At 40.5% G+C, this 15,467-nt stretch overlaps 1 protein-coding gene across 7 annotated transcripts in view; it reads left to right on the top strand.

Moving 5' to 3' along the window:
* Positions 1-12,731, top strand: part of LOC310765058 (uncharacterized protein) — a 35,572-nt gene extending 22,841 nt beyond the window's left edge. For 5 of the 7 annotated variants that reach the window (XM_083619558.1, XM_083619556.1, XM_083619555.1 and 2 more), the window contains 5 exons: positions 1,787-3,265; positions 5,961-6,066; positions 8,457-8,583; positions 8,958-8,988; positions 11,024-12,731. In XM_083619558.1, coding sequence (XP_083475684.1) covers positions 1,966-3,265; positions 5,961-6,066; positions 8,457-8,583; positions 8,958-8,988; positions 11,024-12,486 — 3,027 coding nt within the window. In that variant the 5' untranslated portion in view covers positions 1,787-1,965 and the 3' untranslated portion in view covers positions 12,487-12,731. The remainder of the gene's footprint in view (positions 1-1,786; positions 3,266-5,960; positions 6,067-8,456; positions 8,584-8,957; positions 8,989-11,023) is intronic. The other 2 variants (XM_083619560.1, XM_083619559.1) reach the window with 1 other exon arrangement.
* Positions 12,732-15,467: the final 2,736 nt, after the last annotated feature.

Here is a 15,467-nt window from a genome sequence, read left to right as displayed (position 1 = left end):
GTCTGCGGATGGTCCAGGGATCGCTGCAGGGATCGCCAGCACACATACTTTCCCTCTCCCTCACATGGCGGGAGTGGCGGTGCCTCCTCCCTCCCTCCTCCTGACTTCTCCCCACCCTGCCTAGAGGAGGAAGGGGGCTGGGCTTTGTTGGTGCCAGCAGCAACAGTGCTCGAGTGGCTGCCATTTTAACCAGCCCCTCTCCGGAGCCCTTTCACGCGCCGCTCATCATCCCTCCACCGCCACCAGCCCCTGCCGCTCGCAAGACACAGGTAAGCAGCCACTGGAGCTCATGATACTCTTGCACCCCCTCAAAAAAATATAATCCAGCCCCCCCACCAAGGTCTGAGGGACAGTGGACTGGCCCCCTGCTGAAAAAGTTTGCTGACCCCTGGTCTAACGTGTGGCACTCCAGATGTTGTTGGATTACAATGCCCATCATCCCAGGCCATTGTCTGTGATTGGCTGAGACTGATGGGAGTTGGAGTCCATCAACAGCAGGAGGACCACTGCCTAAGGCTGTAATCCTGGTGCCACTTAGTTGGGAATGAATTACATTGAATTCAATAGGAATTACTTCTGAGCAGACATGACTTGGATTGCACTGGGCCATGGGATTGCACCAAGGGGTGTGGCAGATTGGTGGTCACGATGCCTCGCTACTTCCCCAGCTCCAGCAGCATGGTAAGCTGTAGCAATGCTTCTTTTAGCAGGGGGGCTCTGCCTCACCACATGCACCATTAGTGGTTACTGGTCTTATTGGTAAAAGGGATGCTGAGGGGAAAAGTCCCCCTTTTTGCATAGCATCTAAAACAGGAGCTTCATGGAGACCCTGTCTAGGCACCGTGTCTCTGTGTCAAGCTAGAGTATGATGTATGACAAAGAGAGACAGAAGGCATCATGTGGCTTTTACAGTTATGACAATCCTAGTCCTTATCAGTTGTTGTTGTCATTTTAGTTTTTTATTTATACTTTTCAAATTTATACATTTCATTAGTTTTACAATCAATTTGACATTCCAAAATTTGACTTCTTTCCCCCTCTTTCTGTGGTTTTTTCATTTTTTTCTTAATATCTTATACATATCCAAGTTAATTTAACTTACTCATTTAATTATCTCCTGTAAATATATACTCTTATAAAACTGCAGGTTATGACACTAATCTTGCTAATGTTTTTTATCTGTTTACAATTTATCTGTAAATATTAAACAAACCATTTCCATTCTTTAATAAAAAGTTTGTTATCTTGATTTCTTATTCTTCTGGTAAGTTTCACCATTTCTGCATATTCCATAAGTTTTTGTATCCATTCTTCCTTTATTAGGACTCCTGCTTCTTTCCACTTATAGGCAAGTAACATTATTGCTGCTGCAGTAGCAAACATATATACATTTCTATACAATTTAGGTAGTTTTGTCCCTATAATTCCTAAAAGAAAAGCTTCTGGTTTTTTTTAATATAAAAGTTATTTTGAACATCCTTTTCAATTTATTATATATCATTTCCCAGTAAGTGTTAACCTTACTACAAAACCCCCACATATGAACTAGTCCTTAGCAGTTGTGATGATGTTACATAATGCCACTATAAATTTATGAAAGTCTGCCATACTGTAACGTTCTGTCACTGCACTGAGGGAGTTATTGATAAACCCTATTCTAAAAAACTGTGCACTGGCAAAATTAGCTTTATACGTAACTGAGCTTTATTTAGCCTTATAATAACTAGAACTTGGTGCAGCTTAAAATATTTCAATTAAATTAATGATGTTGTTTGCTTCGTTGCAGGACATGTACTAGAGTATCAACAAGTATCAGTACCAGCGGCAAAAAATTGTTCATGCAAAACATCAGGAAATGTGATCTTAGACCAGTCAACGCAGAAAAGGGGCATCAGAAATTACAGCAGCTTCAGAACAAATTTGAAAACATCTAGGAAGAATGCTTACAGGAACTATCAGCATAAAATGTTGCTAAAATATATAATATTATATAAAAGAAATCCATATCCAATTACAGATGGAAGTATAAGTGTACACATGTCAAGAAAACATCTAGGAAGAAGTGAACTAATTCTGAGAAGAAGAAAATATTTAAGACACATACTCAGGAATATTCTGAACAGAAAATGTGGTGGTTATGAAGTAAAAGTGAATTGGCACAGTATTTTGAATGGTGCTAGAAAGAAATCTGAAACGAAAAGAAAGGAGCAATTGCAAATCACATACTTTGAAAATAGGCACAAACCCATAGGAGCTGGGTCACTATTGGGTTATATAGCATGTCAAACAAATATGATGTTAAACGTTGAAGAAGCATATTTCCAAAAAGATCAGGAAGGTTTAGAAAGTATGGTGATAAAGTTAGTAAAACCACAGATACCAAGAGGAAAAGTGCTTACTGAAGCTGAGGTACTACAAAAGAAAAAATCTAAGAATAACAGTAATAGAATATTCACTTCTGTCAAAGAAAGAGTCTTTTATAAAGAGAACACAAATATTTACAATAAAGAACAATTCAGAATGAATTGGAAGAAAGTATTAAATGGAGAATGGAGCAGCCCATATATGGGATTTGAAAAATATGGTCAGTTCTCAAGTTTTCAGCGGTGGACAAGCTTTGCTATCAGAGAAAATATCAAGTTGCAAAAATGGAAAACAAGAACTAAAAATTCTGTGAATGTAAATGAGAAGTTTCCATTTATACATGCATTTACTTACCAAAGAAGTAGTGCCAGCAAACAGAAAATATTCTCAGCACGTGAACCTGTAATGCCCAACATTCAACAAATAAAGGAGTCTGCATTTCAAATAAAAATGTACAGAAGCAAAAAATTAATAAAATTAGCCAAGTGGCTCAGAGCTAAAGAAAATAAATCTGGGGGAAATGGAATAGAAGTTTTATCAACAATTTACTATGTGCAGCCTTCCTTAATAAGTCCTACCTTCCCAGCCATTAAAACTGCTGTGGGTGTGAAGAATGAAGTATTTACTTCAGAAATGGATGAAGCAAAGGCATCAGTCTACATCACAAAAGTGCTGAAATATCTCATGCAACCCTCAAAGAGAATAAAAAAGAAATACTTGAGTGTTGCTCATAAGGGATTTAGAATTTTGCCTCTAAAAGCACTCATGGTAAGAAAGCATCTTGATACGGAAGAGAGTTTACCAATCTTGTTATATCTCTTTAAACACATTTTTAAAGGTCCATCGGTTGTTGGAAGAACGAAACGATCAGCAAAAGCAGAAACGGTACCAATATCTGTAGGTAGGTTTACGCTGCTGTTATTTATGCTATAATTTACATGTAAAATAGAGTTAAGGCTATAACATTTAATTGATAGCAAGCTTGGGAGTTAGGAATCTGTGACTCCAGATGTTGCTGGACTGCTGCTCCCATCATTGCTAACCATTGACCATGCTGGCTGGCACTAATGGATGTTGCAATCTACTCCTTAGTTAGAGGCATAGCTTAAAATGGATCCTGGTTTTTAAAAGCGTCCCTGAGTAATTGGGCAATGTATTCCCCCCCCCAAAAAAAATGTTAAACATTTTTAATATGAGTTCTTTTACAAAAGTGAAGATGGCAGACACCACTTTAGAAAGGTCATTCCCTCTTACACAGGAAGTGCCTCTTTTGAGATGGTACTGCAGAATATGTATCCATTATCCAAAACACTAAGGCATGGGCGTAGTCAAGGCGGGGGACTTCACAAATATTATTGAAAATCATTGAAAGTACTCCATTATCTGAGGTTCTGCCGTCACCCCCCAACAGAAGCCTGCCCCTCCTATTTAGGGGTATTTTACCTGTGACTTCCCAAGAAAAGCCCAACAACTTTGGCTGCCCCCCCCCCAACAAAAATCATGGCAATGCTCTTGCACTAAGGAAGCATTTTTTGCTTCATAATAAATGTTTAATAATGCAAACTTATGCAGATTTAATAGATTAATAAATTAAAACCAGCTTGATTGATCAGCTGAGATTTCTTTAAACATAGGACAGTCCTACAAACCATGTTTGCTTTATATTTAAAATATTTTTATTTGGGGAAGTGAAGCCAAAGTTGTGAAAGGCTCGTCTGGCCCCTTATTAACCTTCATATATTTAGGGAAGGATGTCATACTTCCAACAGGTTTTAAGTATTGAAAAGTTATCTTCTCTGACTGCTGGTTTTGCTGAGGCTGCTGCCTTTGTTGTTGGTTTTGCTCACTTTTGTCCTTGTTTTGCTCTGGCAGTGCTAAATTAATGTTAAGTTTGTTTTCATTGTTTTGCTGTTTTTCTAAATATTGCCTTGAGGACTCTTCTTAGTTGGGAAATGTCTTGTAAATGTTAACACAAATAAAAAATAAATATAAATAAGAATTGTATTCAAGGATTTCTAGTCTGACACCAAATTCTAAACATCTGTGCTTTCTCTTTTTGGCATATCAGTAAATTGTTACATACTGTATATGAAGTTGCATAACTATAAGAGTTAGTGTGCCCCATACTGCTGATGGAGCTAGATTGTGGCCTGAGTAATAGAGCTTGTATAATCTTGGACACCTTGGAAGATTCTGTAAGGCTGATATCACTCAAAACGGAAGGAACATAATATTGAGCCTTGCAATTTCTGAGTTCCTTGCTGATTACAGGGCCCTGTTTATGGATTTCTGCTACAGACCTTAGCCTTAGTCTCTGAAGTTCTAGCTACTGATATGATAGACTTGCTGGAGATGGAGTAGACAAACATCATCATCATCATCATTATTTCATTCATGAAGCACTTCCCATGAGTCATCCTGCAATGGCAAGCCATCTTGCCTTGAGTGATTCTGTACTTTTTTTTACAATCCATAAGTGTTTTATTGGTAATATCTTAATCCTTGTTAGATAGACAGGCCTGCAATCTGGCAGAAACACGGAAACATATCCTTAATTAATTTTCTATTCTTCTGCTCACTATGTTGTGTCACCTTGGGAAGTGCTGGTTCTGTTATGTGCCTAAACAACCTAGTTCTGTTTGTCAGTGAGATGGCAATAATTTGTTGTTGGCATCTGTCTGCCTTGAGAGACAATGGAGTGCGCCTCCGTGGGTGAAGTCAAACCACTGTATTAGCAGCACCAAAGTGACCTCCCTGGGGTGCAAGCTTGAGCAGTGTGTATGGAGGTCCTGGGCTGCCCAGATGGCAAGACCCCACTCTTAGCCTTGCTGATGTGGTTCAAAAGAAAGCAGAGCAATACATTTGTCGCCAGCATGCATTCTGTCATATTGGCAAAACAATCTATGCCAAATGTATTAAAGTACTGTAGAGGCTGATTTTGAAAATTGTTGAAAAAATACAGCTAGATCTAATATTACTTTTAAATACTCATCTATGTTTTAAACAGAATTTTAAAAGGCCAATGCTGACCAAAGACTCACTGTCTATTTTTCTATCCTATGGGCAGAGAGACAAATTACAGAATGAAATGTATACTTCTAAAGTAATCTGTCTCTTGGCCCATAGGGGAAAAATAGATTGTTGTAAAGTAGTGGTGATGGTAATTTAAAGCAGAGGAAACAGCCCAGGAGGAAGGGAGTAAGAGACCCTTCTCTTCCCATTTTTTCCCCCTCCTTTCAGCCCTAGATGTATGGCAGAATTTCTGCTAGATGGGTTTATTTCTGGTACTGGAGTCAAAAGGTCAAAAACACAACTTTGTGAAGGGATTGTTATGGTCAAAAGTGAAGGACAGGGAGAGAGGTCAGCACCCATATCCCACCTACTTTTAATTGCCCTACATCACTCTGCTTTGCAGCTGTGTAAGGGACCTGTGTTCAGTATCATGGATATGCTGCTATAAATGTCTAATTAGCTTTGCACATTCAAAGTGTCTGGTTTGTGACAGAAGAAGTGTAATTTTTTAAAGAAGAAACACCCACAAGTAAATGTTGAGTACATACTATTAACTTTCAAAATATTTTTTTTTTTCTATTTAGATGTTTTGACGCATGTAACTTCTGCCCTTATAGCATGTGCCACTATTTTTGGACTAGCTCTGTTTATTTTGGCATTAGCAGCAGGTTACCTGTACTATAATAGAAGGTAGGTTTAAAGGTTTTAGTAGTTCATCTTGTTATATATATTCTAAACAATGTATCTTAAAAATCCCAAAGATCTGAAAGGCACTAAATGTTTTAAGACATAAATAAATAAAAAATAGAGTAATAAAATTAAAATGTACCAAAAAGACCACAGCGTCGCCACGAATAAAGTCTCTCTGGGGTAAGTATTCCACAACCAGGGTGCCACCACTGAAAAGGCTCTCACTCTAGCAGCCACTCTCTGCACCATGTTTGGTGGTGGTATATTGAGAAGGGCATCAAAATATGTTCTTAAAGTCGAGGCAGTTTTATGTGAGGAGGTGATCCTTCAGGTAAACTTACTGCAAGTTGTTTAGGGCTTTTAAAAGTTCATATGGACTGGAAGGACTGACATAATATAATCATACCAGACAGTCACAATTAACAATCCTGCTGTACTGTTTCCACGATAGGGATGTGTGGGGCTTAGGGCAAGGACTGGTTGAGTATCGCACCTCTTACATCTCCATGAACTGGGGAATTTTTATTATTGACGGATTGATTGCATTTATATACTGCCCTTCTGCCAAGGCACCCAAGAGGACTTACAATTTTAAGCTACTAAGACAAATAAATTATATAATGTGGAAATTTTACCCAGGTGGGGAGATGGACCGTCCAATTGGAGCAGGACTTGATTTTGCCTTTGCCTCCCTCCCTCTCCACAGGGTAGGTGGTACATACCCTCCAACATTTCTCCAATGAAAATAGGGACATCCCATTCCATAATGATAATTTTACTATTTATACCCCACACATCTTACTGGGTTGCCCCAACATATATGAAAACACAATAAAACATTAAGCATTAAAAAAACTTTCCTATACAGGATTGTCTTCAGATGACTTGGGAGTTGGACAATTCCATACCCTCCAACTTTTCTCCAATGAAAATATGGACATCCTAGGGAAAAGCAGGACATTCCTGGATCAAATCAGAAACTAGGACACCTTCTCTAAATCAGGGATGTCCCTGGAAAATAGGGACACTTGGAGAGTCTGATGGTGTCCCTTAACCTTGTGGGAGGGGGCAAGGAGGGGACAGTGTGACTGGGAAAGGGCCACAAGCACAATGTTTTATGGAGAGCTGCTTTGACTATGAGCATACCAAACATTTTAAGTCCCAGGTGGCTCCCCTCCTCTCTGCAAGAAGATGGTGCACATCTGCCAACCAGATCCAAATAAGCCTGGGATTACATTCCCTGTTACAGGACAATATACATTTGTGTAATTTGGGGTTCTGCAATTTACCAGAGCCAGTGCCTTGTGGTGGTGGTCTCTATTCCTTCCCTCTGCAATGTTGCCAGCTGCCTTTTGAATACAGGTGTACTGCAGTGGGGGCTTGTCCTCCTCCTCTTGCCCCCACCTGCCTTGGAGCCACAAAAGAGCTCCCATGTTAATGCATAGGTATTGCCCAACCACTGCTCAGCTGGCATTCAGGACTCACTAGAAGGCCATGGGACTAGCAGCTATGGCACTGCATTAAGATACAGCACCCCCAAAGTATGGTTATACCACTTTGTGAGTTTTAAATTACAAGTGGTATAAAAATATTTTAAATAAACAAATAGCTTTGATCTCAGCAGCCCCATTGACTTAATTAGATATTGCCTTTGTCTCGTGGTGCTATGATGAGGGTTACCACTCTGAAGCTAAACACCTTTAATAGAAATGTGTCCCACTGAAGTCCTCCTACTTGATATATTTGGGGGGGGGGGCTTCATAAATTAAAAAGTGCAAAAATGGTTATTACAGTAAATTCAACTAAATAGAATCCCAGAATTGTTCCTTAATCAGTTTTCTTGATCATTGTACAAGTTATTCATCTTTATCAAAATCATTTTTGCAATACCGCTTTTAAAGAGATTGATTTATTGCATAGTCTCTACTTTTTCACCATTCAGGTCAGCTAAAAATTGCCAAGTGTTTTTTCATCCATCTATACCAAGGCTGGGGAAACCTTTTCATCCTGAGGGCCACACACCAGTGTGGATGGGGCTAGAGATAAAAGGAAGTGGAGCAACAGATATAAATTTTACCCATGAGCACATACCACTTTGTATCCTCTATCCAGAAAAGCAAGGGGCATCATTGGAGTTCAAGAGCACATTCCAGCCAGTCAAAAACACTTGGAGTCATTGAGGGGCGTGGCCTGTGGAGAGTTCTGAAGGCCAGGTAGAGAGGAATAGAGGACCACATTCAGCTCCTAGGCCTTAGGGTTCCCACCTCTGAAATATACCAGCAAAGCATTTTTAAAAACCTAGCTATTTAATTTTATGACATGTTAGTTCTTTAGATTCATGATCTATCTCAAAGAGAACCATAATATTTATGTATTAAAATGCATTTCAGGCAATTTGTTCCATTTCTTGAAGCTGGTTTGAAAGGCGAAGAATCCAAAAAGGAATGGAAACACACTGCTTCTCAGTGTTGTCCGCCTATTTCTCTTTCGCAGAATTTTCATTTTGGACAACCACAGGTAAAATATAAGAATGGAAAATGAACTGTTAATATATGTGGCATTTTTGCACTGGTAATATTTTGAGGCCAAGTTAATACCTTAACCCTAAACACATTTGACCTAGTTTAGCAAGGGAGGTCTTTCTGCAAGATGGCAACTCTGAGCCATAGGAAACCAAGTACATTGGAGCAGAAGTCTCAGTAGGTGAGTTTTGGCAGAACGGGCTGGAGCAGGGACAGATCCACTAGGACAGGAATACAGAGGCTTCCTGAGTCTGTTACAAGCCAGCTATAAACCAAGCAAGTTACAGTTGAAAGTACTTTATTTTATATCATTTTTGAATATAATAATCATGGTGCTTTGATGATAATCTTTCTGTTTATGTCTCACAGGAATCAAGGAAGAATCAAATATTGGCAACAGGTATTAAAACTTTTCTTAAGAGTGCAGTTTGAGAATTTGTTATACTACTGACATCGCTTGTAAAATAAAACAAAGTAGAAATCATGTAAACTATTAACTATGTGAAAAGTTATGTTTCCTACTATCAGTTGTCTATTTTTAAAGACTAGAAAAATTAGATTCAGGCAAAACATTTTGTGAAAAGGCTCTTGGTAACAATGTGATATACCCCTACATACAATAATATTGTCTGACTGAGGATGCTTAGGCCAGGAAATAAATGTAGGGCAGGAAATAAATGTAACGTAAACAAATAGATGAAACAAACAGATGAAGTCATCATACCATGTTGTATTGTCCATCCACAAGAAAGGGCTCTTACACAGAGACCATATTGTCTAAAGTGCATGGGTTTCCTTATGAGGAACATCTAATCTTGATCTCTTCACAAAAAAGTGCCAAAAGGAATAAAACAACACTTTCTCTCATTAATATTCAGAACCCACAGTTCCTTTTACAGCTGCATTCTGTTTGTATAAATTTAACACTTAAAATACAAGTTTGCAGTATGGAAGAGGATACAAAAAAACCCATAACAGATTCTAGCTCTTCTGGTCACTTTCAGTTACCGTATAGTGAAAATGGTGCTTTTCAGACACACACTGTATGTGCTTTTGAAAAGCTGGCCAATAATCATTATTCTTTAATAAGAGAGTCTTCAATACATCTACCCTAAACTCCAACTTGCAAATTAGAACCAACTTTTAAAATTTTGTCCTATATGGCTTTCTCCTTTTCTTTTCTCTGTCACCTTTCTCTTTCAGCTACTTTTATTCGTCCCATTTCTCTTTTGCCTGACAAATGTAATGAATTGTGATGCAACCTTGGTGCAACCTACCTAAGTTTGGGGTGCGTTTGCCATTCTGACTCACCACAGCTAGGCAAATCTCTATTATGGCCTTGCTACTTTGTTTCATGGCAAGAATCAGTTGAATTGCTTTAGTTGCTTTATTCTTTACTTTTTAAATGTTTTGATGCCCTTTTATGCTTGTGCATGTTTTCTTATCTACTGCGAGGACCCTTTCAAGGGGCTGAAGATGTGAGATACAAATAATTCAAGAATACACAAAAAATATAATAATTAGTTACACCACAGGAAAAATAGCACATATGAATGGGAGTAGCTGGGGGGGGGCAGGGAGGGGGCAGCTGCCCCCCTGAATCAATAAAAATAAATAAAAATACATAGCAAACTGAGGTTCTTTCCCCTGAACAAAAGGCCTGCCCCCCCCATATAAATCCTGGCTACGTCCATGCACATGTGTAGAAGGAACTCTGAACTCATATGCGTATATAAAATACACTAAAATCACTGAAAATCAGGCATCTGTAAGCAGCACTCCAGTTCGCAGAATCTGCTTCTCCTTGACCTTTACTATCTCCCTTCCCTTGTGTCACAGCCCTCTCCATTCATCAGGTTCCCCCATCTCTTGAGGGAGTCATTTTAGAGGTGTCATGGGGCTGCCAGTGAAAGGTAAAGGTAAAGGGACCCCTGACCATTAGGTCCAGTCGTGACCGACTCTGGGGTTGCGGCGCTCATCTCGCTTTATTGGCCGAGGGAGCCGGCGTTTTCCCACAGACAGCTTCTGGGTCATGTGGCCAGCATGACTAATTCACTTCTGGCAAACCAGAGCAGCGCACGGAAACGCCGTTTACCTTCCCACTGGAGCGGTACCTATTTATCTACTTGCACTTTGACATGCTTTTGAACTGCTAGGTTGGCAGAAGCTGGGACCGAGCAACGGGAGCTCACCCTGTCGTGGGGATTTGAACCGCTGACCTTCTGATCGGCAAGTCCTAGGCTCTGTGGTTTAACCCACAGCGCCACCTGCGTCCCTGCCAGTGAAAGGAAGGGCTGGTAAAGACAGCTTCTGCTCATCCCCTTCCTCAGACAGATCTTTGGTTCCAACTCATTTTATCTAATATAAATTTATGATATGGTTACATTTTTTAAATCATGCACTTCTAATGAACAATGTGATCCTTTTCATTGCAGCTACTAAAACATGTTCCAAAGAGGAATTTGTTATTATGAAGGAAATATATGGCAGCTCTGATACAGAAGGCAGTTCAGAAATATCATGTAGAGGTTTGACTATAAGATCCAGAGCGATTGTGCTTCCATCTCGGTCCAGTGACAGCATACAATCATTATTTGATGTACGTGATGATGTCTCTTCCCAACAATCCGTGAACATGGAAAATGGTTCCAGCACTGTGCCCCCCAAAAACAATCTGGTTCCTGTTCCACAACAGCCAGATAATCAAGAGCAGAGTACCTCTAATGATGTGTCACCACAATTGAAGAAAACAACTATTTCAAAATCAAAATCCGACAATGATCTCACAAGATCTAGTAAAGTATTGCAAGGAGTTCAGCCAGACCATTCTTTATATGATGTCAAAGAACCAAGTACCTCAAAGGATGTGACACTAAAGAAACCAACCATCTCAGAGCCAAAACCTGACAATGATCTCACAAGATCTAGTAAAGTATTGGAAGGAATCCAGCCAGACCATTGTTTATATGATGTCAAAGAACCAAGTACCTCAAAGGATGTGACACTAAAGAAACCAACCATCTCAGAGCCAAAACCTGACAGTGCTATCACAGAGCCTACCAAAGCATCACAAACAGGCCAGACACAGGCAATTCTGAAGTCAGAGCCTGGCAATGCTACCACAGGGCCTTCTTCTACTGAAGCATCACAAACAGGCCAGACACAGGCGATTCTGAAGTCAGAACCTGGCAATGCTACCACAGGGCCTTCTTCTACTGAAGCATCACAAACAGGCCAGACACAGGCGATTCTGAAGTCAGAACCTGGCAATGCTACCACAGGGCCTTCTTCTACTGAAGCATCACAAACAGGCCAGACACAGGTGATTCTGAAGTCAGAACCTGGCAATGCTACCACAGGGCCTTCTTCTACCGAAGCATCACAAACAGGCCAGACACAGGCGATTCTGAAGTCAGAACCTGGCAATGCTACCACAGGGCCTTCCTCTACTGAAGCATCACAAACAGGCCAGACACAGGCGATTCTGAAGTCAGAACCTGACAGTGCTATCACAGGTCCTTTATCAACTGAAGTATCACAAGCAGGCCAGACACAGGCAATTTCTAACACAGGACTTGACAATGCTGTCATAGGGATTTTCTCCACTACAGTATCACAAGTAGACCAGGCACTGGCAATTTCAATGTCAGAAACTGACAGTGGTGTCATAGGGCTTTACTCTACCACAGTATCACAAGTAGACCAAGCAGTGATAATTTCGAAGCCAGTACTTGACAATGCTATCACAGGGCCCTTCTCCACTGAAATATCACAATCAGACCAGACGCAGAATATTTTAAAGTCAGAACCTGACAATGCTATCATGCCACCTTCTTCTACCACAGTATCACAAGTGGACCAGCCATTGACCAAGATTTCTACAGTGCAAAATCCATGATCGGGATTTTACATCTTGGTGAATAATTTTAACTCTTCTCACAAATGTTGATGGTTCTGTTTCCCACCAAACAAATTCTTTGAATATGCTTACATGAAACATGGAGAAATTACAATCTGAGTTTTGTGACGAAAAAGCCGTTGAATAGTAGTAATGTGTCTTAAGATTTTTTTTAAAAAATGTATACGTACTGGGCAACATAAATTCTGAATTTTTTTTTCAGAAATTAAAACTGACTAAACATATTGGAAGTCATTTTAATTTAGGTGAGAGATGGCAGACATTTTTGTATTCAGGTTGTTGTGTGGACAGCATGTGGGAAAGGGCCATCGCTCAGTGGCAGAGCTTCCAGTGTTCCTAAAAAGATAAAGGTAAAGGACCCCTGACAGTTAAGTCCAGTCACAAATGACTCTGGGGTTGCGGCGCTCATCTCGCTTTACTGGCCGAGGGAGCTGGTGTTTGTCCACAGACAGTTTTTCCGGGTCATGTGGCCAGCATGACTAAGCCGCTTTTGGCGAAACCAGAGCAGCACACAGAAACGCTGTTTACCTTCCCGCCAGAGCAGTACCTATTTATCTACTTGCACCTTGGGTGTGCTTTTGAGCTGCTAGGTTGGCAGGAGCAGGGACCGAGCAATGGGAGCTCACCCCGTCGAAGGGATTCAAACCGCCTACCTTCCGATTGGCAAGCCCTAGGCTCCATGGTTTACACTACAGTGCCACCCGCGTCCCTCCCAGTGTTCCTAGTATGGACATAATTTGGGTTTCCCCTTCTCAGATCAAGATAGAGATGGCTGTGAATAGACAAATACTTACAGTGACATAAATTAAATTTCAAAACCTTAGCAGAACAAATCCCATTTTCCTCTGGAGGAATGTTGTTTAACAGAACATGTTTATGATTAAACCATTCAGATTTTAGTAGGAAAATCTAAAAATCACGTAGCATTTATGAGAACAACTTAGACCGTTTCTGCTGCTTTCCCATAAATTATTGCAATAATCTTTGCATGCAAAAACCTTGCAAAGTAGGCCTAATTGCAGGGGGAGATGTAACAGCATACAGTGGGGAGGTTCAAAAAGTATCTACATGGTGCTTAGAGAATAACTTGCACCTAAATATTAGTGAGACAAAGGAGATGGTGTTGGACTTCCAGAAGAGAGGGGAACCTGCCCCGTTGTATATCGGGGGGGGGGGGGGGCTGTGTGGAGAGAGTCTCCTCCTTTAAATTCCTGGGAGTCTACCTTAGCGAGGACCTCACTTGGAAAATCAGCATAACTCAGGTGGTCAGAAAGGCCCAACAGAGACTCCATTTCCTCAGGGTCTTGCAAAAGTAATGTTAAACAACAGCTGATGAACTCCTTCCACCGGTCCACAATAGAAAGTGTCCTTTCATATTGTATCACACTGTGGTATGCTGCCCTGACAGCCACGGACAGAAAGTCTCTACAGAGGGTGGTGAACACAGCACATGATATCATGGGCTGTCCCTTGAGTCCGCTAGATGACATCACAAGGGATCGTTGCCTTAGGAGAGCAAGAAAAATTCTCAGGGATGACTCACACCCCGGCCATCACCTCTTTAATCTTCTACCCTCGGGCAGGAGATATAGAAGTATAATCAGCTGTACCAACAGGCTAAAAAATAGCTTCTATCTGTGGGCTGTTAGGCTGTTGAATGGAAAATAACATAGCGAAATTGATTTGCGAGGTGGTGTGTTGTTCGATAAGAGATTGAGTGTTGGGGGGGAAGGCTCATTTAATTTCATTGTACACAGGCTGTACAATGACAATGAAGGTGTTATTATTTTAGTATTGTCATATTGGAAATATACTGAGAGAGAATAGTGACTTGCTTAAAGCTACCTAGGAAGTTCAAGGCCACCAGGACGAGGCCATGAGACATGAACCAGTGGCATTCTGGTTCAAAACACACTCTGGTTCAAAACACACTCTGGTTCAAAACACAAATCATGATGGTACATCAACTTACGGTATGTGTGGCAGCAGTGGCCCAGTGGAAGTCTGGTGCTGGCAAATTGCTGCTGCTCCACTGGTTGCACATGGTCTGAGAACTTTATTTTTGCTTCAGTGCTTCTTTTCTCACTGTTGTTTTTTTTTTTGTGTGTGTCTCTTTCCCTTTCCTTGGTGAATCACAGATACCTGTGTATGATACTGTGCCATCTTTACCTGTGCTGTTCATTACATAGAATTTTCACAAGGTCACTGCAATACTTGTTGAAGTTCAACAATTACTCATGTTTTTGAGTTAATATTTTTGTGGTCACCATGTTAAATTAACACAAGGGGGGAGAATATTGTGTTCCTACTGACATTGGTAGGGTTGTGCCTTCCATCTATGTTCTAACTTGTGGTGCAAAGTGTTGTCGAGTTTTGTTGTGCTAGCCTTCGTACACAGTGCCATATCGTAGCCATACAAAGTAATCAAATGGATTACTGAAATCTTGCCCTCTCACATGGGGAGTAGAAAATGTATATATTCAGCTGGATAGGGGATCTGTGATCAGATGGAGGCCTGTCAAGCCTCTTGCAGGGTAGACTTTTAATTCTTGGAGATTGCGGGGCTGATGGAGAGGGTGAGTAAGACAACCCACAGCAGCCCTAAGAACCACCTTGGCAACAAACTAACAATGTTGAATCTCAGCATGGTGATCTCCCTTCATCCTGTGATCTCTGATGAACGAACAGGCCCCTTGTCTTTTGTCACTTCTCAGACAGTTCCTTTCTTCTAGACAGTCAGTCTGAAACTTTGATAACATACTGCAGGCAAAATATGATTCCCTTCTCCTTAAAATTGCTTATAAATATATTTGATGGTGCTTAAGGTGGCCTTTTGCTATAGTCTCAGAATTGATCTATAAAGAGTAGACACAATTTTGAATTCCAGTCTTTTTACTACCTGGCTTATGGTAGTAGAAATATGGGGTGGGTTATTTTTTAGCATGACATAACCTGTCCTT

This window comes from Podarcis filfolensis, assembly GCF_964270895.1.
Source record: "Podarcis filfolensis genome assembly, chromosome: 6".
NCBI classification, from domain to species: domain Eukaryota; kingdom Metazoa; phylum Chordata; class Lepidosauria; order Squamata; family Lacertidae; genus Podarcis; species Podarcis filfolensis.
This window is presented reverse-complemented; position numbering and strand designations above follow the sequence as displayed.